General features: G+C 39.5%; 1 protein-coding gene across 4 annotated transcripts in view; it reads right to left on the bottom strand.

The window, feature by feature from the left end:
• Positions 1–648: 648 nt before the first annotated feature.
• DTX4 (deltex E3 ubiquitin ligase 4) overlaps positions 649–27,025 on the bottom strand; it is a 54,178-nt gene continuing 27,801 nt past the window's right edge. For 2 of the 4 annotated variants that reach the window (XM_058197095.1, XM_058197103.1), the window contains 8 exons: positions 21,037–21,781; positions 15,249–15,310; positions 14,318–14,479; positions 10,166–10,227; positions 8,757–8,909; positions 6,311–6,472; positions 5,610–5,699; positions 650–4,850 (listed from right to left, as the gene is read on the bottom strand). In XM_058197095.1, the coding sequence (XP_058053078.1) occupies positions 4,617–4,850; positions 5,610–5,699; positions 6,311–6,472; positions 8,757–8,909; positions 10,166–10,227; positions 14,318–14,479; positions 15,249–15,310; positions 21,037–21,781 (1,670 nt within the window). In that variant the 3' untranslated portion in view covers positions 650–4,616. Of the gene's footprint in view, positions 4,851–5,609; positions 5,700–6,310; positions 6,473–8,756; positions 8,910–10,165; positions 10,228–14,317; positions 14,480–15,248; positions 15,311–16,914; positions 16,977–21,036; positions 21,782–27,025 lie in introns of all 4 variants that reach the window. The other 2 variants (XM_058197111.1, XM_058197120.1) reach the window with 2 other exon arrangements.

The raw sequence follows: 27,025 nt of genomic DNA, 5'->3' as shown, positions 1-27,025 counted from the left end.
ATAAAGGTAAGTCACAATTTCTCTTTTCAAGAGGTAGATATAGTTTGTCAGGCATGGTTAGTATTTCTCTTCTTTTTGGTGAACAGGGACATTCTGAAATATTGTTTGATATACAGATGGGTGGGTAGGTGGATGGATGGATGGAAGGAAGGAAGAAAATGAGGGAAGAAAAAGGCCAGAATTCAAAGCAACTTCACATGTTAGATCTTACTCACTGATACAAAGTGCGGATGAAGAGCAGTATCTTTCAACAAGACAGGTTTCTTTCTTCCTTCCTACTCCTTCCCATGAGCTGACCCCACAAGTAAAACACAAGTCTGGTACATTAGCACCATTTATTCCCCTGAGAATAGGACCTCTGTGCTCAGTTCTTCTTTACATGAATGCATATCCTCGTGGGAAGGGTGTTAGAAAAAAGGAATTTTCCACAATGTCTCAGTGAGTGACTCCCCCCCCCCCACTCTTGGGAGGAAAGTCCAGTTTTGGGACATGGGCTTTTGTGGTGCCCTCGTTGGGCTTCTACACAATAAGCTATTTTTACCCGCACTTGAGATACTTTCATTCTTGGTTCTTTTTTCCTCTTAAATCACAGTGCTTGTCCTCCTGTTTTACGAATTAGCCCCTTATTTGCCTGAAAATCACAGCAGGCCTCTTAGAAAATCAATGTATTTGGTTTATTTGATCCAACAAAGAAAACTGCATGAATAATAATGTGTTAAAATATAGTCTAAATTGCAAAAATATATAAATTGTGCTCTTTTTAAAAACGCAAATTTAACAGAAATACACTTTAGTAAACAGCATTTTCTATAGAGGAGCCTTAGGGAGTAGTCAAAGAACATCAACCTTCTGAAAGCTTGTTTCTACTTTATTTCATTGTCCTGTTTATTGCTTAATGTTCTGAGGAGTAAGAAATCCATCTTAAAGGAGAAGGGAGATACAAAAACGTAGCTCTCAAGTTATATATAAAAAACTAAAACATGCAAAGGTAGAAACTCAGTGAGAAAACATTTTGACAGCTAAAATCATATCTAGTGTTTCTGCATAAGAATATCTTTGGATTCAGAAAACAAGTGCCATATCTTGAATGGCACACACAAACACACAAATCATGGAATAGGAGGATAAATAGGATATATATATTCATGTTCATATAATATGTGTAGAATAATTTAGTAAAGGGGATCATGACAATGAGAATTTAGTCTCTAGAGGATCATGGAGACGAATGATCAGCTGTGAATTTGAAAGCCCAAAGCAGCCCCACCCTAGTTTTTTCCTGAATTTTCACAGATACTCCACATTAATTTCCGATATTTTTGGCAACCAGAGAGAGAAGAGCGCCAACTAACAGCAATAATTAAAGCTAATGTAATAAGAACAGCAACTGTGTGGCTGCCTGGCATATTGTGTTCTTGTCAAGGAAACAAATAGAACAGAATATAATTCCAAGTTCTATGAAATGCCTTAAAAGTTATTCAGAGCAAAAAGAAACAAAAAAAATTCAAGCCAGCCTCTTTTGATCTGGTGCCTGCATTGCATTTTGTTTGTATCCGACCCATTTCTGGCCAACATTTGGTACTGTAATCACTGCACAAGAGGCAAAACTCTGCAAACCCAGATTTCTCCAGCATTACAACTTTAGCTTGAGGAAAAGGAGGTGCTTTGATTTCTGCTAATTGTGCAGTCACAGAAACCCTCAGGAAAGCCTTAGACAATCCTTGACAATGAACCTCTCTATAAATATGTTCCAAGTTTATTTATAACTCAATTGTTTTTTGTTTTTTCTCATTCACATCATTTTCTGACACTGAAGTGGGACATTTCGATTTATCCCCAAATGATTATATTCTATTACAGTTTAGGACTATTCCATTGTATTGAACAATTTATGTTTGTTTCTGTTGAACTGATTTTTCCAACATTTATTGCGATTGGAAAAATACCCCGCTCAGCCTCCACCCGACCAGTTCTCCAGGTAAGTAAACTGTACACATTCACTTTTGAAACAAAAAGAAATAAGCAACAGACAGAAGCACAGACTTAGAAAAGACAAACACAAAACATTATTCAAACTGGCAGTGGAATTTTCCTTTTATTGTTACACCCCAAGGGTGCCATCCTCAAGCAAGGCAACAAACTAAGAGACGGGCAAAACGCACCGTTCACAAACAACAAACAATATACAATATGGCTCCCATATCCCGCCCTCCCGCTCCCTATCCCACTACCAGCACCCACACAATCTTCTCTGGGACCCAAAACTTAGAAACCAAAAACTATCATTCCTGATAAGAATCTTTCATCAGGTTGCTTATACTCTACAATGCAATTTAAAAAAAAATAAATCTGGAGAGTTGAAAGAAAAAACCAATCTGCCCAAATAATACAAAAGAAAAAAGCGAATTGACTCCCTTCCATTGGGAGATGCCGATGGCAGGAAAATGATCTTCCCAAATCTCTCCCTTGTCTTGGAGATTAAGTTGCATATGAGGGAATGCCATGGTTATAGAAGAAATTTGGTACAAGGGAGAGGTGATATTAAGAAACCTTGAAAGGGAAATTTATTATTCTTGTCTACTAAGACAAGATGTATGAAACTGCAAATCTAACTGAGAAATGCTCTATTCACTGCAAAAGGGATTTCAGTTTTATAATGGACGCTTCAGAACTACTGATAGCCCTTTCTACTATTACTATGGTGAAGATTTAAGAATTTAATGTTAGGAGAAGAGAACTAGGAAAAGGGCAAGCAGGATATTGTTTTAACTTCTATATCAGGCTGTCCAAAAAGAGGAGACTGTGATACATACTTTGACTTTTCCAAAGAAATCAAGCCTATGAGCATGTTTTATTGGAAGATACCAATAAAAATGAAAACTTTGGGAGCTCCTGAATATTTTACACACTGCAGCACCTGGTCTGCCCCAATGTAGGAGGGAGCAATATGTACACACACACCATTACTCACGTGGATAAGCATATGGTCAGTTCCACAAAGATGCTCATTTCTTTTATGCTCTCACCTGAACCTACTTCAGTGGTTGAGATCTTTATAGTGCCTCAAGACTAATGGAAATGAAAGTTATGAGGAGTGAGGGATATGCAGATCAAATATATGTAGGTGTACAATATAGATCTATTGATAATTGTATTCATATCCTGCCTGCCCCACTCACCAGACTCATGGTTTTAATCCTGGCATAGCCCTTTCAAAATGGTGGGGAGATCTTATTTTAATACCATGGCAATCAATAGTAATGGCAGTTCTTAGCCTCCAGGTCTAACTTTAAGTACCATTGTGTTACGCATTCTACCCTCAAAGTCGCTTTCTCATTCATTACAAATACATACATACATACACCCACACACAATATATGTGACAAATCCCCCAAAACATGAGGTAAATAAATTCAAATTGGTATCCGGGGACTCCCCCATACAGAAAGTTCAAAGAACCGACCATGAACTGTGGGGAAAAAGACAGGAAGTGTCTTTCCCTCACCGCCCCCCATGATCTCTGTTGATTCTAACCCCCAACAGAAACAGATCAGACATAGAACAATCTCCCCAATGATGCAATTCACAAACAAAACTGGGACACACCACTCAGCATTGATCTGGGAAGTCAGTTGATGCGATCTGACCCAGAGGGCTAGTCGGCGCTTCAACCGAAGCCCAGCTTGATCCAGCACACCCAGCTACAAGAGCAAAAACAGGGCTTGGTTTTGGAGACAGGCATGACCCAGGAGATTTACTGCCCCTATTTCACATTCAGTTCAAATACTAGCTGCAATTAATTCATTCTGCTCTCATCCACTCTGAAGTGGGCCGCAGAGATTTGGCATGCATTGACCCAGTTTGGAATGTATTCAAGAGAACAAATTTCCAATCTACTTCACTAAGGAGCAATAAGCAGGCCTCCTGCTCAACTACCTTGGGTGGGAACTATAGATGCAGCCTCTCAACAAAGGAAGCCGGCAGGGAGTGAAGTACCAGATCGTCAGACAGCGTATATCATGGCTAACACTGAGCCCATGACACAAAAGCAGCAGGGACATGACAACATGGAACCAGGCACCTAGCTGGGTAAAAAAGAAGGAAAAAAGCAACAAGAGGGATGGTTTCAATCTTCTGTACTTCTGAAACAAAGCCATATTTTTGACTTGCACATGATTCTGCCATTCCAAGCTGCCTGTTGCCCACAGCCATCCTTTATTATTCATGGACAGAAGATGCGACTGCATCCCAGAGAGGGCCCAAACCCAGCTTTTGAGATACAAAGCTAAAGTAGCTATGGGTACTGAGGTTAATATAACCTCAGGCCTCAACAGGACACTCCTCCTCATGTTGAAGAGGAACACACAAACCTTCCCAGGTTTGTTTGCTTTTTATACGTCAGGTGCTGTGGGCCACATATGAGAGCGGGCTGGGAGTTCCTCATTTAAGCAAGCCCACTGCTGCAGAGCCACAGCTGAGCCTTTTAAGAGGCCTACGGTAGAAGGATGAAGGACAGAGCAGGCACAATGGAAGAGGGAGGAGCTTGATCCATGCACACGCTGCTATACTTGTCACTCCTCCCTTGGACAAAGTCCTTCCCCTTTCCTCTTACACTTTCAGTCCTTCTCCTGCATCACACTCTCCTCTGTAATTCCCTGAGCTGTCAGCTCAGTAAGGACATTGTCTAGATAGTTGGGATCAGGGTAGCCGTGGCCCGTGAGATTGGACCCAAATTCCGTCTTGTGGTGAATCTCATTCCAGATGACTGTATCCGATTCCCCAGTGGTACTTGAAGTGCCTATGGCAAAGATCAGCCTTCTATCCCAGGCCACCAACAGCAGTTTCAGCACCTGCCGGAGGAAATGGATGAATATTAGGAGAGTTGGGTATCCAAATGAGAAGGGGCTTACATCACCCACACAAAATCACTCACAATTTTTTTCCTACTGATGTTCTTGCAAACATTTGGATTCTGGTGCAAACTTACCCAATGGATACGGATAAATTCCACAAGCACATCTGTACAAGTGAAATAACATTACAAGCACTAATAGAGGCTCCAAAGCCTTTCAAACTTTCTTCCAATGTTTTACGCAGAAAGAAGGGGTTTTTCCCCTCTTCCAAAAGGGGAATACACCTGATTACATCAAGCACATTGAAAGGAGGATTCAATAGGGAAGATGTTGGGTTAGGATTGAGGAGACTGTGACATTTACTGACTGGCTTTGAATTATTTACTCAACTACAAGCAAACTCTCCCTAGGCAAATTGGAGCCTCTTCTCCAATGCTAAGATATAATTACTCTCAATTATGGGTGGGAGGGGGATACATGTGTACAAACAGTTGAACTGCAATTTCCATCACCCACAACTAACTCTCTTGGTTAGAAATAACTGTAATACAACTCCTCTTTTCTTTCCAGGCCTCTATTTTCTTCACAGAATGCAAAACAACATAAGCTACCGTTGTGTGAGTTGCTCAGAAAAAACTCTCTAATATCAGTCAATGACACACTTGTGCCCTAGACAGAATACACTGTTTTTGGTAACTAGGCTTGTTCCAGAGGCACATTTGTTATTATTTATTATAGTATTAAGATGTAGCCTACCTTTCTGCCTCTTTCACTGTCTGGGAGGTAGCAGTGTCGAGGGAAACCCCGGGCAGTGAAACTCTTCCCAGGACTTGGATGCTCTGCTCCCTAGAAAGAACAGGAAATAATTATTTTTTCTAGGTAAAAGTCAGTGCACATTCAACGAAGACAACTATCATACAAATTAACTAAAATCTCTTTTTTGATGTGTCTAAAGAAAATTCAGCTTCAGCAGATGGTATTACCTCATTGCGACTGTAAGGTCTGAGAACTAAGTTGGCTGGGGGTTACATGGATTGGGGACTTCTAAACAATGTTTTGGCTAGCCTGGGAAGCCAAAATGATCTTGAAAGAAGCTGGTGGCTAAAGGTTTCTATATTGTTTCCCAGAAAATGGAAAGATATGACCATGAGGTCACCAGGAGTAGTTTGAAAGAGGCTTCACTTTTTACAGGTTTACAGAAGCAGGATTTTTTTTTTTTTAAAAAAAAACCGGTTAAAATCTAAATACCACATTGCCCACTATGGTCTTAATTGCAACTGCAATCCTCTTAAGCAGGGGTCTCCAACCTTGATCCCTTTAAGACTTGTGGACTTCAACTCCCAGAGTTCCTCAGCCAGTTTTGCTGGCTGAGGGATTCTGGGAGTTGAAGTCCACAAGTCTTAAAGGGACAAAGGTTGGAGACCCCTGCTCTTAAGACCCCTGCCTAGGAATCTCACCTGTATTCCTGGTGGAATGTTGTAGATTATTCGGATAGTTTTACAGTCAAGGTGTCCTGGCAGTGAATGGGGGATGAGGTGATATTCCATTTTTCCAGGAGGCTGGGTGCCAGTCTTCACCCCATAGATGGTTTTGCAGGTCGGACACTGCAAGCTCCCATCCTAAAAGCAAAGAACATAAACAATAACACCAGCACAGAATAAAAAAACCCATCAAGATGATATTAAGTAATTATACTACTAACACTGTAAAATAACTTAAGTGGTAAAGGAGTAATAGAAAGATAAGATCTCATTGTCTAGAATGCTTCATAACCTCATACATGCTCATTTTTAAAAAAAAAAAACTAGATTAAGGAAGATTGAAGACAAGGTCTCTCCTATCTCTATTTGCATATTTAGCCCCCCCAGGTATTTTATTCAAATTACATGTGTTAAATTCTTCTAACCATAGTTTGCAGTTTTAAGAATAGAACCAAGTTATCTTTTAAAATGTAATAAGAGAATATTATTTTAATAAGCAGTATGAGAACTGAATTTTAAAAAGGAGAGAAAAGATATTTCTTCAATTGTTAAGTCCACAATCACAGGTCCAGCAATGTTTTGAACTCCAGGGAACAGTAGTGAAGCTGCTAAACTCTATTAAATGGAGACTTGGAGATGGGTGTCTTTCTGTCCATGGACCCCAAATGGGAGCTGGGGAATTCTGCAGTTTCAATTTAATTCTGAGTCAGGAAAAACCAGATTCTTCAATTAAATTATCAGTATTTCTTTGATTTGAGTAAATTATTGATTAAACTCACTACAATATGTCTCAGCAGCAAATAAGCAAAAGCCCTAATTTGATTCTTTTTCTAGCTTGTTCCTCTTAAAATAAGGTAACTTTTATTGTCACTTTTTTCTGTGAACATACTGGTGCACATTAAAAAATGAAATTCTGATGCCCACTGTCAAAAGAAATACACACACACACACATATATATACATGCGCAAATACATGCATATGTTTTCTCTCTCTCTCTCTCTACACACACTCGCACACACAGAGGCATACATATATATATTAATCAAAAATAAAATGCATTTTTAATTTTAATCTTTTAATTAAGAATAAAATAAGCCCATGTCTACAGTTTGCAGGATACATTAAACTACAGCCAAAACAATGTAGGTTTAGTGTGATCTGTGATCCGACCCCCATGTACATGTGCTTGAAAATGGTGGTCTGATTGAAAGCACATCTGCTGAGGTGGAGTTTTCTTGTTTTGTTTTCTTAAGAGTTGATTTTTGTCTGTTTAAAATCATATTACTGTACAAGCATTAGAAATGTAATTATATTTTAAAAAAATCAAGGAAGATTTGGCAATGTAGTTTAATGGGTATGACCCCTGAGGAAGCAAGCAAAAGCCAGATAACAGGGCATAAAAGTGTCAGGCCTTGTAAATGGAGCGATTTTTTTAGTACTTTATTATAGAGAAGGAATGTAGATCAAGGGTGAAAGCAAACCTAAGGTACCAGCCTTAAGATCTGGATTTATGTGATTATTTTATTGTTAATTTGGAGTTGGGTGTGTATCTTCTCTAGACAAATGGAATTAATTATTCGTCTCTGATAATGTATATTTTTCTAAACAATTCTTTGCAAATTTGTATTTGGTGTCTTGGTCTAATTGGGTGGGAGCACAGTGATCAATATTTTGGAGTATTTTAATTTTTTTTAAAAAATTCCATTTCTACTGCTTTGGTTCATCTTTCCATGGATCACTTTTTTCTATGATAGAATACAATTAAAATAGAGACTTTTTCCATCAAATGGTTAAGTTAAGCTAAAAGACATCCTGTCTAAACACTGCCACGTAACCAGAGACTGAGAATCTTGTTCTCTCAAACAATGCATTAATAATGAGATTTTTAGACTGATGTACCATCACAGAATCATAACTCAATAAGAGGGGAAAATCAAAATACTATTTATTAGATGGTGATCATTAGAAATCATCCATGGGGTTTCTAAGCATGGGGAAATACTGTCACTTGTGTGATCCCAATTCAGAGAACCAATTCTAATTACACCTCTGTTGTTTTCTCAGATTAAAATACAGTAAGAATCAACAATACAATTAAACATGAGCAGCACAAAACACTTTTCCTACAGCATGTGCAACATTTCTTAGAGGAAGTCAAATAAATTATGGTATGTATTTCCCTTATGAATATAACAAATTGTATTAGTTGAAGCTTCAACTTGTCTCTTGTGACTTCCTCCACTTTAAATGCAGAACAAAACACCACGATTGGCATAAAGTCACAGTAACCCCCAGAGGCCTTTATTTTTAAATATGAAGACTGCTAGCTATTCATCCTTGAATAAGATTCGTGATTTACCCAGTCTTTCCCCAAAGAACAGCAATACACCACAACTCTGCCTTCCTATCCCAGGAACACACCTTATTTCCATTGTTGTACATGGCCACAAGGCAGTGAAGGTGATACATGTGACCACATTTGGACAGTTTGCCCACCAATTCCGGCTTGACAACTGGTTGAGGCCCTTTGTAGCCAGAGGGAGCAGAGAGGCGTTCCATGCAGATGGTACAGTCCTAAAGAGAAGCAGGAAATTGTTAGGTGAGAAAGCATCGGAATCCTTGGTCTACAGCAGTGTTTCTCAACCTTGAAAACTTGAAGATGTGTGGACTTCAACTCCCAGAATTCTCCAGCCATAATGCTGGCTGGGGAATTCTGGGAATTGAAGTCCATTCATCTTCAAGCTGCCAAAGTTGAGAAGCAGTGGTCTATAGGAAGATTAAGTTTCACAGGGGTGAGATGTTGCTATCTTACTGATCTTCTTGGAAATAGATACATCTAAAAGAAGTTCATCTGCCTCTACCATCCCCAACATTAAAAAGAGAGGAAGCTACATCGGGAAGTGAGGATACTGAATTGACCATCTAAGTCAGTATTATCTGCCTGATCTGCAGTGGTTCTTCTCTGCTGGGTCTCAGCAAAATTCCTCAAGACACTTTGGCCTTCACTGTAAACTAAGGGCAAAACGGGAGTGGGGGTTGTATAGAATAGAATAGAATAGAATTTATTGGCCAAGTGTGATTGGACACACAAGGAATTTGTCTTGGTGCATATGCTCTCAGTGTACATAAAAGAAAAGATACGTTCATCAAGGTACAACATTTACAACACAATTGATGATCAATATATCAATATAAATCATAAGGATTGCCAGCAACAAGTTATAGTCATACAGTCATAAGTGGAAAGAGATTGGTGATGGGAACTATGAAACGATTAATAGTAGTGCAGATTCAGTAAATAGTCTGACAGTGTTGAGGGAATTATTTGTTTAGCAGAGTGATGGCCTTCGGGAAAAAACTGTTCTTGTGTCTAGTTGTTCTGGTGTGCAGTGCTCTATAGCGTCGTTTTGAGGGTAGGAGTTGAAACAGTTTATGTCCAGGATGCGAGGGATCTGCAAATATTTTCACGGCCCTCTTCTTGATTCGTGCAGTATACAGGTCCTCAATGGAAGGCATTTATGGCAGTGTTTTGTGTGAACACAGTTAATGGTGGGTTCACATCACATACAAAGACCAAATTCATTGCACTTAAGCTTAGTGCAATAAAAATTTAGCCACTTTGGTATTCTGGGGAAACATCCACCAAAGAGATAAGCTACACAGCAATATATAGTTAATCAGCATAGTGTACCACTAATAGTTACAGTTTAATTTTTTGCCCTGAAATCTGCATACTAAGCATATCGCTCTGCATCAGCAAATATTTCACTACACTTGGTTTCAGTATACTTGCAGAAATAGATGCCCTATATAGAGAGAACCAGACTTACCTCATCTGGAGGATGGCGTACCTTCTGCAGGTATTTTTTCAAGACTTCCTCTGTAGTTTTACCTAGACATCAAAACGAGAGAAGCAAACTGAATATCTCTTTCCTGATAGCCATCAAGAAAACAGAAGATAGGGCAGGAAATGGAAAGCAGGGAGGAAGAGAGCAAAGCTTCCTAGAGCTTTGTTACAAGTTTTGAGAGAATTACAAAAGAGAGAGAGAGAAAGAGAGAGAGAAGGACGGAGGGAGGGAGCAAATGCCATTCCGCAGCTTTGTGGAACTTGGTTTTCCTCTCCAAGCCTTTTGTTTTACATACAGGTAGGCCTTGACTTATGACCACAATTGATCCAAAATTTCTGCTGTTAAACAAGATAGTTCTTAAGTGAGTTTTGACCCAATTTATGACCTTTCTTGCCACAGTTGTTAACTGAATCACTGCAGTGAAGTTAATAACACGGTCATTAAGCGGTTCTGGCTTCCCCATTGACTTTGCTTGTCAGAAAGTGGCAAAAACTGATCACTTGACCCTGGGACACTGCAGCAATTGAAAATATGAGCCAGTTCCCAAGCATCTGAATTTTGATCACATGACCACATGGATGCTGCAACAGTCGTAAGTGTGAAAAATGATCATAAGTCACTTTTTTCAGTGCCATTGTAACTTCAAATGGTCACTAAATGAATTATTGTAAGTTGAAGACTACCTGTATTGGATCAATTCAGATGTTACTAAGTCAGTTAGTTTATGAAACATAACAACAGTCTGCCCAAGACATTCAAACTATCAACTAGTATTTCTGAATGATAAACCAGAATCAGAAGCTATGGCTTAAAGTATGTTGCACACCACCTTACTTTTAATTATGATACCAGGCAATTTTCTTGTTCTTCCGTATCAAAAGCACTTCAGTGCACTACGCCCAGTTGGAGGCTCCTTTCGTGTCCCATGAAGTTGCTCACTGAAATGGTACACCCATTTATCTACTAGCAGTCATCTACTTTCAAACTGCTGGAGCTGGAGCATGTGATGGGAGCTCACCCCGCCCTGCAGCAATGGGTCTTGAACACGAGCCTGCTGATTGTCAGCCCAGTGTCCTAACCTTGTGAGCCTCCACCCTCCTATGCTATGCAATGTCCACATTAATGAATGTTAACTGAAGCTGTGTCCGTATGTAAGCCTGCATGATACATAGAGGCAGGCTAAGTAGAAAGAAAATAAAAACAAAACTTTTGCTGTGGGCTTCTTAACCAAGTCTCCCAATGTTCTAACCTACCTACAGCTCTGTTTTTTGTTATGAACAGCCATGGTGGCAGGGTTCAGAAAAAACGTGCTTGTTTTAATCTTAAACAGGCTAACAATCATGTCTACAGCAGTGGTGGGATTCAAGTAATTTAACAACTGATTCTCCACCCTAATGATTTCTTCCAACAATCAGTTTGCTAAACTGCTCAGAAAGTTAACAACCAGTTCTCCCGAAGTGGTGCGAACTGGCTGAATCCCACCACTGGTCTACAGCTCTAAAAACTTAAAACAACAACAACAAGAGGAATGGAGTTTAAATCATCACACCAACTTGCTCAGACTCCACAGTGAGTCAAAAATTACACCCCTCCCATGTAGGGGAGAGCCAGTTTGTCTTTCCTTCTGATGTTGCAATATTCTTGAATGTAACTCCAGATGAAAGGTGGCTGCAAACCAAAGTCAGGCTCAGCAGTTTCAAGCCTGACTCCTTTACATGATGGCCCTTGTCCTTCTAGCCTCCCTGCTGCTTTCAGGAGTATAATTCTATGAAGGAGTATATAATACCCATAACCTTTGTGTGCAGCTGCACGGATGAGTGACTGAACTCTGCACTGAGGAGATAGCAAAGCTTATAGAAGAATCTCTACTCAGTGCCCTGAGGAAAACGGTGCCTTTATCTTCAATACATAAACAAACAAAGACTACAACAGATTAATCTGACAAAAAAATTAAACCGTATCCCTTCTTAAGAACAGGAAATATCTCAGGGCAGAGCACAGACAATGGAATCCTGTAGAACAGGGACATGTGATGCTTTCATGATTATGTTTTTGCTCACTTTTTGATTTTTTCCCCCTAGATATGACGTGCATCTCACAGATGGAACTGCATCACTAAATAGTCAGGACCACAATTTCTCACTTTTTACATTTTTCTCCAGGATCTGTGAAGAATTCTAACCCAAACAAGGTTATTGCAGGAGTGAACAACTTAAAGTCTCAAGAGTTGCCTAGAACCTCTCTCTGTGGCCTTCAAAGCAATCTCCAACCACAGCAGCTGAAAACTGGTCTGCTATCTGAGGCAAAAATAATGTTCAGGGAGTGAAGTAGAAGCCAAAAATAGTCTTAGCAGTTAAAAATCAAAGAAAAACCCCAAAATCTGGGAAGAGAACCAGAAAAATGTGGTTTCAACTATATGTGCCACATCTCTCCACTTGCTTTATATCAGTCTACCACTCTGCCCATCCTAAGCTCTTCTCCTGCAAAGTATTACTGTATTTTTCGGAGTATAAGACGCTCTGGAGTATAAGACGCACCTTATTTTTGGCGGAGGAAAATAAGAAAAAAAATTCTGCTTGAGAGCCTCTCCGTTTGAGAGGGCGCAGAGGCAGAAGGGTGGGGGATGGCAGGTGGGTGGGGCTAATTCGGTGTATAAGACGCACCTAAATTTTCACCCTCTTTTGGGGGGGAAAGTGCATCTTATACTCTGAAAAATATGGTATATGGACACCGGCTACTGAAAAGTTGCCCCCGCCACCCGTCCCACTCCAGCTTTACAATATTAAAGGACAGTACTATTGTACAATATTACCTCTCTAAAAGGTGAGACATTGTACCATTGGCTTCATTATTTTGCTATCAAATGTGATATGTGATCAAAGATGAAACTTGAGGTTGCATAATATCTACACATTACCCATCTCTAGTCACCCTTATCCCTGCTGTATGCAATTCTCTTGATACTTGATGAGACAACAGTACTCTATATGTGCTCTCTTTGAGAAAGATGAAAGCAAAGAATAGAATGACCAGCAGCAAGATGACAAGAATCAATTACAGCAGTGATGGGTACAGTGTTGGAAGATCTGAAGGACCAAGCTGAGGACAGATCATCCTGAAGAAGGTCTAGCTTTGTGGTTACTCAGGGTGGATAAGGAAGGTGTTCGCTCAACTGATAACAGACTACAGTGCACAATTTAAGTGCTAGCTCTTTATTATGAAAGGAGCCTGGTGAGTGAGTCTGCCCTTATGGCCTTTTAACAAGGCTGGTGGGCAAACCCATGCACTCACTCTAATGACAGTGATTCTGTGTTCTTTATAGACACACAAGGGACAACAGGCTTCTAACACCTCTTTTATTCCATTGTCACCTGGAAGTAAGGCTTACTATTTGTCAAGCAGATGTGATGCACCTTGGGGAAAGGTCAATTTAAAAAGGAAAAGCCGCATACCAGAGAGAGTGTGCTCATCATGCTCACTATGGCTGGCTGGGAAAGCATGAGGCAGTGGCAGAGGTGTGCAAATCATCTGCTGTGTTAGGTAATGCAGAAGAGTGTTTTGGAAGAAAACTGGTTGGATATCTGCCACCGTCCAACTATCACCGGATACAGAAAGGCATGTGGATAGGATCGCAAAATGGAAGCGGGGAAGGGGCAGTGCAGGAGAGCAAAACACGTTGGAACAATGCCTGGGTGATAGTTACAAGAAACCAGGAGAGAAGAGAAGGAAGAAAGGTCCATAGACGGAGGCCTGCAAAGACAGGAATATAATCACCCTCCAGAAGTAGCCAGCCAAAAATAATAGAGAATCAGAACACCTGATCTCCCTCTGCCAAGTCATAAGCAGCCAGGGACACACTCAGGCAGAAAAGGAAGATGCAGGTGTTTACCCAGCAAGCTTAACCTGTTTTTTTTGTTTTTTGTTTCCAAGGTACAGCTGGCGCCTCAAACTACTGTATCTTTCAGTTTCTAACTTCAGTCAGCACAAAATCTGGTTTGGTATGATGTCTGAATAAGTTACAGTGCACATTCTTTCTCTTTATGGGTTTGTATACTTTGGACACCTGCCCCTTCTAGTTATGCCGTTCTAATGAGGTGCGGCAATAGAAAGAAACAGAGACACTCTCGTTCTTACCTTTCTTGGTCTGCTTTTTGGTAGTCTTACGGCAGGTATTGGAGATGCCGGGGATGGATTTAATGTCACTCTTGCTGACTGGAGGGGGGTGCAGAACCAGCTTTGGAGGTCGAGTCAGACAGACAGGGAGACCTGCAGCACTCATAAGTATCCCTGTGATTCCTGACAGGAGAAAGAGGGTCCAAGCATTTGTAAACAGCCTCATACTTTGCTTTATTCCTGTCTTATGCTTATGGGCTAGAATCTTGTTTCATCTGTGAGGCTATTTTACCCATTTATAGAAGGGTGGCTCTTTGCCAGTTCCAATTTTTTATAATGCTTTAAAGGAAACCAGAAAATTAAATAATCTCTTTACAATGTCATATATCCTCTTCAAATGTTTGACTAAAATGCCATGCTGGCCTCAGGATTTAGCAAGCCAACTTTGAGGTTTTTAAAATCCAAACTTCTAAAAAATGCTTAACCATTATCTATATTTATTAACATTCACAACAATAATATGTTTGAGCTTAAACACATAGTTAAAATGAACATTTTTTCCCCAATTTTTTTTCACTTCCTCCCTATGGCAGGTGCACACTAGTTTTCCCAAAACTTCTACCTTTTAGATGTATTGCGCTGTATATCTCTATCTATCCCCAAGCAACATGGGCGTTGAACATCCCATCTTGTAGAATATCACCATCACCTTCCTTTTTCTGTTCCTCACCACAACTTGTATCTTCATTCATGCACCTGCTCCATAGCCCTCTTCCTCTTTTTGAAAGAATAGAAATAATTGGCTCCCTTCCCCCCTTCCATCAGTGTATCTTGGAAAAACCCTGCAGAAGTCAGAGTTTCCAAATATCTTCCCACTTAAGGATCCCTTAGTTAGGTCAATCAAGAGCTATTAATGGTAACTGTGGTTCCATAGGATTTTTGGTCTCCTTACCTGCTAGGGCAGGATTGACTGGGCTTGAGCCATTGAGGTTTTTTACAGGAACTGTAGGGACACTATGAGAGAATAAAACACAGGTTATTAGAGATGGCTGAGCTTCCCCCAGGACTTCGTCAACTTCCTGACCTTCGGACCTTCCGCCGTGAGCTCAAGACACATCTATTTATTTGCGCAGGACTGGATTAGATTTTTTAAAATTTTTAAAATTTTAAATGTCTAAATTTTAGATTTGGTTTTAAATTGGGTTTTATTGTTTTTATGTCTATTTTAAATTTTGGCCTATATAATAAGTTTTTTAGATGAATGTTTTACTTTGTATATTTATGTGTTTTTATATGGCTGTACACCGCCCTGAGTCCCTAGGGAGATAGGGCGGTATAAAAGTACGAATAAATAAATAAATAAATAAATAAATAAATAAATAAAATGAATCTGCATCTCTGTAAAAGCTGGAACCTCAGAGAATTAAGCATACATGGAAAGAGACTGTGAACAGGTGTCAAAGCAAACCATGGATTCTCTGAAGGATGGAGTTGGAACACTATGAGAACAAAGAGGAATCCATTGTATCTTCTAGACATGCTACACAGAGGCTGGAGAGAAGTTTTCACCTATTCATTGATTACTGGATGTTTTCTTTAATATCCTAAAAGGTATTGGGCCTAGACAATCTAGCCTGGCAGGTTACAACTCTGCCTTTGGTTGCTAGCAGCCTAAGGCACAAACATTCTCCCTTGCTGAGCTAGGAGACCTAGTCTGAGAAAGGCAAGCAAGCAAATGGATCTTCAAAAAAGAGTAGGTAACAGTTTCCTATTGTTAATAGGCAATAGGAAAATCAGCGGTAGGCATGTTACTCCTTAAAGGCATGTGTGCACAGGGACTGAGAAGATGGTTAGATGTATAGTGATCACCTTATTCCAGTCATGATCATCTGCCTGCCCAAACGAATTACAGGATGAGATTTAGGGACTGTCAGACCATGGGAACAATAGGAAATGATTTTTAAAAAAGAAAATATTTTCAGCATATTTTTTTCCTCCTATTGTTAATCTCAGTCTGAATTTCTCTAAGAGCTATACCTTCTGCCCTTCTAAAATTAGGATGATATTTATGTTACTAAAACATCCAGGTCTCAGGATTTAGCAAGCCAACTTTGAGGTTTTTAAAATCCAAACTTCTAAAAAATGCTTAACCATTATCTATATTTATTAACATTCACAACAATAATATGTTTGAGCTTAAACACATAGTTAAAATGAGCATTTCCCCCCCAATTTTTTTTCACTTCCTCCCTATGGCAGGTGCACACTAGTTTTCCCAAAACTTCTACCTTTTAGATGTATTGCGCTGTATATCTCTATCTATCCCCAAGCAACATGGGCGTTGAACATCCCATCTTGTAGAATATCACCATCACCTTCCTTTTTCTGTTCCTCACCACAACTTGTATCTTCATTCATGCACCTGCTCCATAGCCCTCTTCCTCTTTTTGAAAGAATAGAAATAATTGGCTCCCTTCCCCCCTTCCATCAGTGTATCTTGGAAAAACCCTGCAGAAGTCAGAGTTTCCAAATATCTTCCCACTTAAGGATCCCTTAGTTAGGTCAATCAAGAGCTATTAATGGTAACTGTGGTTCCATAGGATTTTTGGTCTCCTTACCTGCTAGGGCAGGATTGACTGGGCTTGAGCCATTGAGGTTTTTTACAGGAACTGTAGGGACACTGTGAGAGAATAAAACACAGGTTATTAGAGATGGCTGAGCTTCCCCCAGGACTTTGTCAACTTCCTGACCTTCGGACCTTCCGCCGCGAGCTCAAGACACATCTATTTATTTGCGCAGGACTGGACTAGATTTTTTAAAAAATTTTAAATTTTAAATGTCTAAATTTTAGATTTGGTTTTAAATTGGGTTTTATTGTTTATATGTCTATTTTAAATTTTGGCCTATATAATAAGTTTTTTAGATGAATGTTTTACTTTGTATATTTATGTGTTTTTATATGGCTGTACACCGCCCTGAGTCCCTAGGGAGATAGGGCGGTATAAAAGTACGAATAAATAAATAAATAAATAAATAAATAAATAAATAAATAAATAAATAAATAAATAAATAAATAAAATGAATCTGCATCTCTGTAAAAGCTGGAACCTCAGAGAATTAAGCATACATGGAAAGAGACTGTGGACAGGTGTCAAAGCAAACCATGGATTCTCTGAAGGATGGAGTTGGAACACTATGAGAACAAAGAGGAATCCATTGTATCTTCTATACATGCTACACAGAGGCTGGAGAGAAGTTTTCACCTATTCATTGATTACTGGATGTTTTCTTTAATATCCTAAAAGGTACTGGGCCTAGACAATCTAGCCTGGCAGGTTACAACTCTGCCTTTGGTTGCTAGCAGCCTAAGGCACAAACATTCTCCCTTGCTGAGCTAGGAGACCTAGTCTGAGAAAGGCAAGCAAGCAAATGGATCTTCAAAAAAGAGTAGGTAACAGTTTCCTATTGTTAATAGGCAATAGGAAAATCAGCGGTAGGCATGTTACTCCTTAAAGGCATGTGTGCACAGGGACTGAGAAGATGGTTAGATGTATAGTGATCACCTTATTCCAGTCATGATCATCTGCCTGCCCAAACGAATTACAGGATGAGATTTAGGGACTGTCAGACCATGGGAACAATAGGAAATGATTTTTAAAAAAGAAAATATTTTCAGCATATTTTTTTCCTCCTATTGTTAATCTCAGTCTGAATTTCTCTAAGAGCTATACCTTCTGCCCTTCTAAAATTAGGATGATATTTATGTTACTAAAACATCCAGGTGCCTACCCAGAAATTTATACCAATTTGCCCATGAAGAGCTTTTTCATATATTTCATAGATGCACTCACTACTCTGATGCGACTCTCCAATGCCCAAATTCTGCCCATGCGCTGATAACCACATTGGCATTGACCGAATCTGTGAACAGTGGAATTGGCTGTCATCAGGCATGGACATAGCCAACAAATCTGATGGTTTTAAAGAGGAACTAGACAAATGCATGAAAGACATGAGCTTTCAACTGCAATGCACTGTGATGGCAATCTGAACCAGACAGCGTATTTCAAATCTCAGCTTCTAGAAGGTGAAAGGAAAGCCGTTGCTCTCCTATTTATTCTTGTAAGTTTCCTGAATCAAAATTGTTGGTCAGTGTTGGACTCAAAATGCTTGAGATGATCCATTAAGACTTTTATTTAATCTTTAATATACTTTGCGAATGCGAGGAGTAGCCGATAACCATGTCGACATGTACAAATGGATACAAATGGCTTTCAAAAAATAGTTTTGGGTTTCTTTTGGAGAAAGACATGAACAAGATTCCTTGTCTACTCAAGGTGGAAAAAAATCTGCAGCATAAAATGGGACCACATTATGAAAAATACAGGTAGTCCTTGACTTATAACAGTTCATTTAGTCACCGTTCAAAGTTACAACGGCACCGAAAAATGTGACTTATGACCATTTTTCACATAATCTTTTTAGCAGCCCCATGTTCATCTGATCAAAATTCAGATGCTTGGCAACTGGTTCATATTTATGACCGTTGCTATGATACCCTTTTGTGACCTTCTGACAAGCAAAGTCAGTGGGGAAGCCAGATTCACTTAACAACCATATTACTAATTTATCAACTGCAGTGATTCACTTAACAACTGTGACAAGAAAGGTTGTAAAACAGGGCAAAACTCACTTAACAAATGTCTCACTTAACAACAGAAATTTTGGGCTCAATTATGGTTGTACGTTGAGGACTACCTGTAATATCACAGATCCACAAAACCTTTAGAAAAGCTTTCTTCGTCTTTGTGTCATGCAGATAAACTTCTACAAACTTCTACAATTTAATCCATCAGTTTTGGGAAAAACCATTCTTAGAATGTGTCCGCATGCCATCTTTGGGGATCCTGCTTGCTCACTGCACCACATAAACATTCCTGCAAAATCAAGCTTTACTCTCATGGAGCATCCTCAATTTAACTAGAAGCTATGTGCACCAATAATCTGGACTAAGTCTGCCAGCTTTACAAGGCCAGCAGAAACCAACCCAATCCATAGACGCTTGCATGATACTGGGCTGCTCAAAAGCTTCTTGAAAAAACTTGACATTAGCTTTGGAACACAAGAAAGTATCACATTCCAGACACAAGTTCCTGCTTTCAAAAGTGAACAATCTTGAATTTACTCCCGAGACAGAAGTGTAGCAATTATCAAGGCCTCTGGAATAGGCATAGATGGGAGATGTATGAGACAGAAAGGGCTGAGATGTAGACAAAGTGGGGCACCTTTTAAACTGGACAATAGTTGCTGTAGTTACAGATTAAGGAACTAGCTGGAGACAGAGAATCCTCTAATCTGAAGAGAGAGGCATGTCCCGCCCTCCCCATTCGCCTGCCTTCTCCTCATTCAGCTCTTTAGAAACCTTGGTTGTGTCTCCCAGTTATTCACAGGGCCTTTTGTTCTGGGGAAGCATCGCCTTGGCCCCTTCCTCCCTTCCTCTCTTCCATGGGAAAGTCTTTGAGAAGGGTCATGGGCAGAGGGGGGAACAACCAGCAACAGACGGCCGATGGCAAAATCATACAAAAGAGAAGGAACACGCTAATTAGATGTCCAAGAAAGAGTGTTTTGGTCAAGGGAGGCCTAGCAGGAGGGGAATGCTGAGGATGGGGTACCTTCCAGATTGGGCAGCAGCCTGAAAAAAATAATAATTCTATGGGCCTTTTGATAGGAACCCACCCCAGAGCTGAAGGGTGAAGAAGAAGAATGTTTCACTTCCTCATTAACATTCAAAAGGGGCTTTAAGGCTTCGCCATTTTATGGTTCAAAGGGTCTGTGGGATTTGATGAACAGAGGAAGGGGGAATGATGGGGTAGCGTCAGTCAATGTCAGTTCCAGCTTTTCCTTAGGAATTTTCTCTCCTGCTGGTATTTGGGCCGAGATATATTTGCAAACAGCTTACTTCCGTTTAACGGTCAAGAGTTTGTGCTTCTTCAGAGCTTCCCAGTATATCCTATTTTTCTGATAAGTTCTGTCTCACAACATACAGCTAGAGTTTCCTCAGTAAGAAAATATCAGAAGCCATTTTTCTTTCTATTACCAAAGCACCTGACATATCACTCTTCAAAATTCTGCAAGCAGAATATCTCCATGGGCTCCTCCTCATAAACCTTGACAAAACTGAATCACACTTTACAATTTATGCCATGTTTCCTATGTTCAGATATTTAACTTGACTCAAAATCTGTCTGCATTACCTCCCTAAACCCTCTCTCCAAATTTATTGCATTACATATTACCTGCATACTTCCATAGTCACCCTAATCTATTAAAACAAGGGAGCACTGAATTGGGAAAGGCCCATCTGCAATATTCCAGGAACAGAGATGACCTTCCCATGGTCTAAATATGAATAATGGAAAAACGATACTGGGCACACACTGCATGCCTCCATGTGAGTAGAAAGTGAGACACCAAGATGTAGTATTAGGAGTGGTAAATGAGTATTTAAAGGCAGTTTAGCGCAATGGTTAAGATACCAGCTAGAAGCAGGAGACTGTGAGTTCTAATCCTGCCTTAAACTAACTGAGTGATCTTGGGCTACTTGTTCTTTCTCTGCCCTAGGAAGCAGACAATGGCAAACGACTTGCAAAAAATCTTGCCAAGGAAACTGCAAGGACTAGTCCAGGCTGTTGCCAGGTGTCAACTTGAAGGCCTAAGTAACAACAAAAATGAGCGCTTACCCTGAGGCAATGAGAACACGGGACTGTGCAATGGCCAGGCGCTGCAGATTAGTTCGGTTCAATGTATTAAGGCTGGCGCGTGTCACTTTGCCGTTGGCATTAGGAGGACTGGCAGGGGAGTTGCTCATAGTGAGGGCAGGTGTACTAACTGCCTGCCTTCGGCTCACTTGAGATGCGAGGGTCTTCAGAGAGCTACGCATGGTGGCTGTTCCATCTTGTGGCTTATGAACCGATGCTGGTGTGGGGATTTTGGCGCTGCCAGAAAGGGAGACAGCTTTACGTGGCGGTGGAGGTTGAGGCTGCTGGCTAGCTGCAGCTCCAGTTCCTCCATTGCTCCCAGCTGCCACTGTTGCCTTTATGCTCATGACAAGAAGGCATTGTGGACAAGTGCAAGCAGGAGCAGGAGGCACATTGGCTGCACCAGGGCTTGCTGGCCATGACTGAGATTTGGGCAAGGTGCCTGTGACCAGCGGGTAGACCATGTCAAGGCGACGACGGACACGGCGCTTGCGTTGGGTCTGGCGGTTGATCTGCCCCATCGTGCTGAAGTCAATGATGTAGCAGAAGCCAATGGAAGTGAGATCAATCCAGGGGTGCTGCTTCTCATAGGCGTGTTGAATGGTAATGCCCACCTCCATGTCGTAGGGGGTCCAGGTGCCATTGTCGTTCTCCCACTCCCATACCACACCCTTGCCTGGGGCTGAGGAAGGGTCATAATAGCTGCGACGCACTGGGCGGATGGTCCCTGCAAAAGGAGAAATGGGAAAGTAATGTCACCAAAAAAAAAGGCAACGAAGAAGATAACATTACATCAAGCATACTAGAAATTACTCATAGGAAAGAAGCATGTCAGAGTTTTAGGCAACTAAGAGAAAAAAATGTAGTTCAGTAACAAACATCATGTGCTTTCACAGACATTTATCCCCTAAAGAGGCAACTAAACCAAATCCAGTGTTTAAGCTCTGTTTAATCTGCTTCTCACATGACAGCCCAAATGCTATTATTTCCAAGTTTACAAGTTCATCATAGATGTGGAGTTATGCTGAAGATCCGTGCATAAACAGAGAAGGGAACAACAGAATTTCCTGGCAAATGAGTTTTGAGGACAAATATCAACAAAACTGAACTAGTTTACTGACTCAATTTCCTTTCCATACACTCTTTGGCTATGCAAAGGGATTTGCAGGATAGCCTTTTTTCTCCTCCCTTCCTTTGACTGCCATGACCTGGCTAAACATAAGACCACATAACTATGATTGAAAGCTTGAAATCGTGTTGCTACCATAACATGAAAATGCACACTGTCTGTAGAGAAGTTAGTTATAAATAAGCTACCACTTATTATTATTTGGACCTTCCCCACAGAACATGCAGTGATAATGCTAAGAGTGAGGTGTGGAAGGAACCGGAGATTTGGCTAAAGATCTCTCTCTTCCTAAAATCCTTCCCAGAGGAATGAGGGACTGTTGCAGGATCCAATCTGAGTCAGTCACCAGGACCAAAGGTTTAGTCTTCCGAGCTTTCAGACTTGTGCTGGAGCCCATCCTCAGGGAACCTCTCTCTCACCAGAATGTAAGAGAATGTTCTTTCTTATAGGGGTCATGGAACCCAGATTAATGCATGTTGTCTCCACACTTTTACTTCCCCATATATGTGTCATACACAGTGTGAGTGGTAATAGGTCCCTCTCCTCTCTGCAACACATTTGTATGAGGAACTAAACAGATGGTTTTCATCTTCCTGTCACATATTATTTGCTATTTTGCTGGCCCTTGACCCTGCGACCTCCTGCCTCTCAATCCTCATGTCCTCTTTATCTCCTCTTTATGATTGTTCATGCTAAAGATCAGTCTAGACCCCTTGAAAGTTAAAAGTTAAAAAAGTTTTTTTAAAAATCCATATTCAGTTCAGTGTTTCAGTCTCTTCAAATGAATAAGCTGATACTCACACACCCTTTAGGAACTGCTGAAATAACAGCAAAGCCTTGGAGGAGGAGAAAAAAATAAACATTGACAGGAAAATAAGGAAATTTATCTCCTGTTCTACCTATGAACCTTTTGCTAAATACAGTTTATTCCTCCTGGATAAAAATCACCTGGAGTGTCAAATAAATAATCATTATTGGATAAAAATTGTTATACTATTAATGCAAACTACTCAGAATTCCAGCATTAACTCTGGGCAGTCGTGTTTATATAACCAAAGGCCCCATCAGATGATCAGAGCCGGGATAATATAGAGATCACACCCAGTGGCAAATATTTATACAAGCCATAGGGGATAACCTCTGCACTGAAGTTCCAGGGCTGGAATTAACCCTTGGTCTCCCAAAACTCTTTTGCCAATGGCAAAGACTGGCAAAAAATTGGTTGCTTGAAGAAAATGTATGCTCTTGATGTCTTCCAGACAATTGTAATGGTTCGGGATTTTTAAGCTTTATTTCAAAATATCTAGCTTGCCATTCCTCTCCCCTGAAAGTTGGTTCAGAAGAGTAGAGAACTGCAGTAGATTAATTACCATAAATAGTAGCAATGAAATCCCCAGCTATTATAGTAACAGATATATCTCAGGAGGTTGCAAATTCATTTTATATTTCAATAATTATAACCTGTAGTCCCCAGATAAGACAGAGGCAGCCTTCTGAAAATGCTGGCCTATTTCATCCAGAAAACTAGCTAATGAGAATTCTACTATTTTATCTATGCCTGTAGAGTCAGTTAATGGGTTTAAAGATAATCTGATTAGTTGCATTCCAAAACCATAATCCACAGTCTTTATAAGTGAGAGGTGGACTATCCTAAGGAAGTGAAAGCAGTTCTAAGAAAAATACAATCTTGCTCCAGAATCCTGTTTTTTCCATGAATATTTTGGAACAAGATTCAGATTAGGGGAGAAATGCCTACCACTTCTGCTCTAACACAAATGCAGGGGCTAGGCACACATTTGCAGGAGGGAATTAGAAAGAAGGAAAAAAACTTAACCCTAAATCTTAACCATTATTATGAAATATGTTGCTTGTATATTATATATGTATATACAGGTAGTCCTCATTTAGCAACTGCCTCATTTAAAGACCACTGGCAATTACGAAAGCGATGAAAAAGTAACTTTACAATCAATCCTTGCATTTACAACCTCTGCAGGTTTGTAAAGCAAAGAAAATCTGAAGATCATAAGCACAGTTGCAGTTTCACTTAGCGGCTGTTTTGCTTAGTAACCAAGTTGCCAATCCCAACTGTGGCCACTAAACAAGGACTACCAATCTCTCTCTCTTTGCCTCAGATCTGCTTGCCTGCCAGTCCCTTCCTATCCGCCGCCTCCCCCCCCCGCCCCGTTTCAGATCTATCCATCTATCTTGCATAACTACATATGCAAGATCTTGTGACATTGAACCACGGATATACATAGTAAAAATTTACCACTCAAAAGGCCAGTCACAGTTCTGAAAGTGGTAGGTGTTTTTTTTTTAATTACAGAAGAACCGAAAAAAATTCATCAATGAAACTGGAATTGCACATAAACAAGAGAATGTTACCAAACAGAATTAGAATCTTTTTTTCCCCAAAAAAGTTTTACAAACATTTTTAACCATACTTCCCCCCTCCCCCCTCCAACCCTCACCCTATCCCCTTCCTCCACCCCTCCACCCCTCCACCCAATCCCCCACTTCCCAGAGCAAAATACAGGATATGTCACCTAACAATCATAAACTAGAATAAGCAAACAATCCATAAACTTCCATCCTCCCTAGTACCTTAACTCCCTTATCTATTCAAAAAGAAAGAAAGGAGAACAAACTATTACAATTACATTCTATCCATTCTTAGCTTTTCAGTCCTTCTTCTCCATTCCAATATTCTTTCGTAGACAGTCTTTTAAGTACACTAAAGTTTCTGCTTTCTTTTAAGTTCATTAATTTTAGTGTCCAATCTTCAACAGTATACAATATTCCATCTTCCAATATTTCAGTAGTGAAAGTCTAACTGTTGATATTAAAATTAAAGTCAATTTACTCCTTATTATTCTTCAAAGTAGTATCTTGTATAATCCACCTTTATAAATCCATCATACATAACAATAAATAATATCATTTTTATGCAATCCTTAATACTCCATTTCTTATTCTATTATCATTATCTTAACTAATCCACCGTATATAATCAGATAGCATTACTGCAATCACTCCAACATTTAAAATATAAATTCAAACAATACCATTTACATTTAATCCAAATTCTTCCCCATATTTCATCACTATAAATTACCAAATAATTTATAGCCATTTTCATACATTCCTTAATTAAATCCATTTCTTATTCTGTTTTTATCAAAACACCCCCAAATCAAATAATTCAGGTGTTGACAATTCAACCATATATAAATAAATAACATCATTACAATCACATCTCCAACATTTAAATTATAAATTCAAACAAATACAAATAAATTTTACAAACTCCAAATAACTATTCTTACAAACATATATAAGCTAACAAAAATTACTTGTAATTTAACGTTTCCCATAAAGAGAAACTCTATTCACTTGAAATTGTTTCTTCTTTACTCCTTGTTCTTTACATTTAATAACCACTTGACTCACTCTATTCCCCTTTACATCCCCTACTTTTTCCAATGTTTCTTCTGCAACAGTTTTAATCCCAACTATCTGGTGTGGGCTTCCAGCCTTTAATACATTAGTGCAAAAATCTCTTGCTTTAGATACTGTATTAAGATAATATCTTCTTCCTGTATAATTTACTGTTAAACCAGCTTGAACATCCCATCTAAACCATATCTGATGATTTCTAAGCTCATCCACCAAAAAAGCAAAATCCTTTCTACTTCTTAACATTTTAATAGGAATTTCTTTCAAAATTAATATCTCTTGCCCTAATATTTGGATTTTATTTTTATAAGATACTTGTAAAATTTCATTCCTCATCCTCCTGGTTGTAAAATAAATCACAATATCTCTTGGTAGCTGTTTCTGTCTGGCAACCTTAGAATTAACACGATATATTTTTTCAATTTGAATTACAACATCTTTTGGTTGCTCTCCATTCACCTGTGCAAAAACATCTGCAAAAATTTCTTTCAAATTCTCTTGCTTATTTTCTTTAAGTCCTCTAACTCTCAGAGCAAACTCCATTGATTTAAGTTGCAACACCACCAATTCATCATCTATCTTCTCCACCTTTTCTGAACTTCCTCTATTTTATTTTCCAAATTCAAATTAACTTGATTGATTTCTTCTACTCTTTCATCCAACTGAAGCACACATTCACACAGTCGTTTAAATGCAGCCAACACATCATTTCCTATATCCTCATTCTGATCTTTAATTTCCAGGATTTCCTCTTGAATCTGCTTAAATTTTTGATCTATAACCGAAAATTGTGACTCCAAAGCTTCCTTTAAAAGTTCTGTTAAAATTTTTTTCATATCTTCCTGTAGCTTATATATTTGAAATGACGAGACTCCTCTGTCCTTAACATTAAACTTTGTATCTTTAGGATCCATTTCTCAGTTTACTTTTATACTTTGCAACAATTTCAGTAAGTCTGTAATCTTTTCAAAAAAAAGAGAGAGAGAGAGAGAGAGAATATCTTATTTCACTCCTTATAAAATCTTCATGTAAGTGTAAATTCCAACAGGTTTAAACAGAACTAAGAACGCTAGCCTTGTTAATAAGAACTTCCTTAACTTTCGCTTTCACACCCTTTTAGATAGAAACACCATTTTCTTATTCTTCTTAAATACTCTTCTCAAGTACTATTTCAAAACAGAGTTAAGGTCTGGTACTTGCATTTATCCACCTTCCTGACATTGCTCTGTCTGGGTTGCCATTTATCACTTTAAATTAACAAATTGATCGCAGAGATGGTCGCGGTGATTTGGTCTGCTAAAAAGGATCCGGAGCTCTCGGGCTTAAACAGGGAGCTCTTACCCTCAAGCCCCTAGAATCACTCCTGGGGCTTTCCGGGGAGCT

Source organism: Ahaetulla prasina, chromosome 1 (assembly GCF_028640845.1).
Source record: "Ahaetulla prasina isolate Xishuangbanna chromosome 1, ASM2864084v1, whole genome shotgun sequence".
Classification (NCBI taxonomy): domain Eukaryota; kingdom Metazoa; phylum Chordata; class Lepidosauria; order Squamata; family Colubridae; genus Ahaetulla; species Ahaetulla prasina.
Note: the sequence above shows the minus strand (reverse complement) of the source record. Positions and strands in the feature narration are given on the sequence as shown.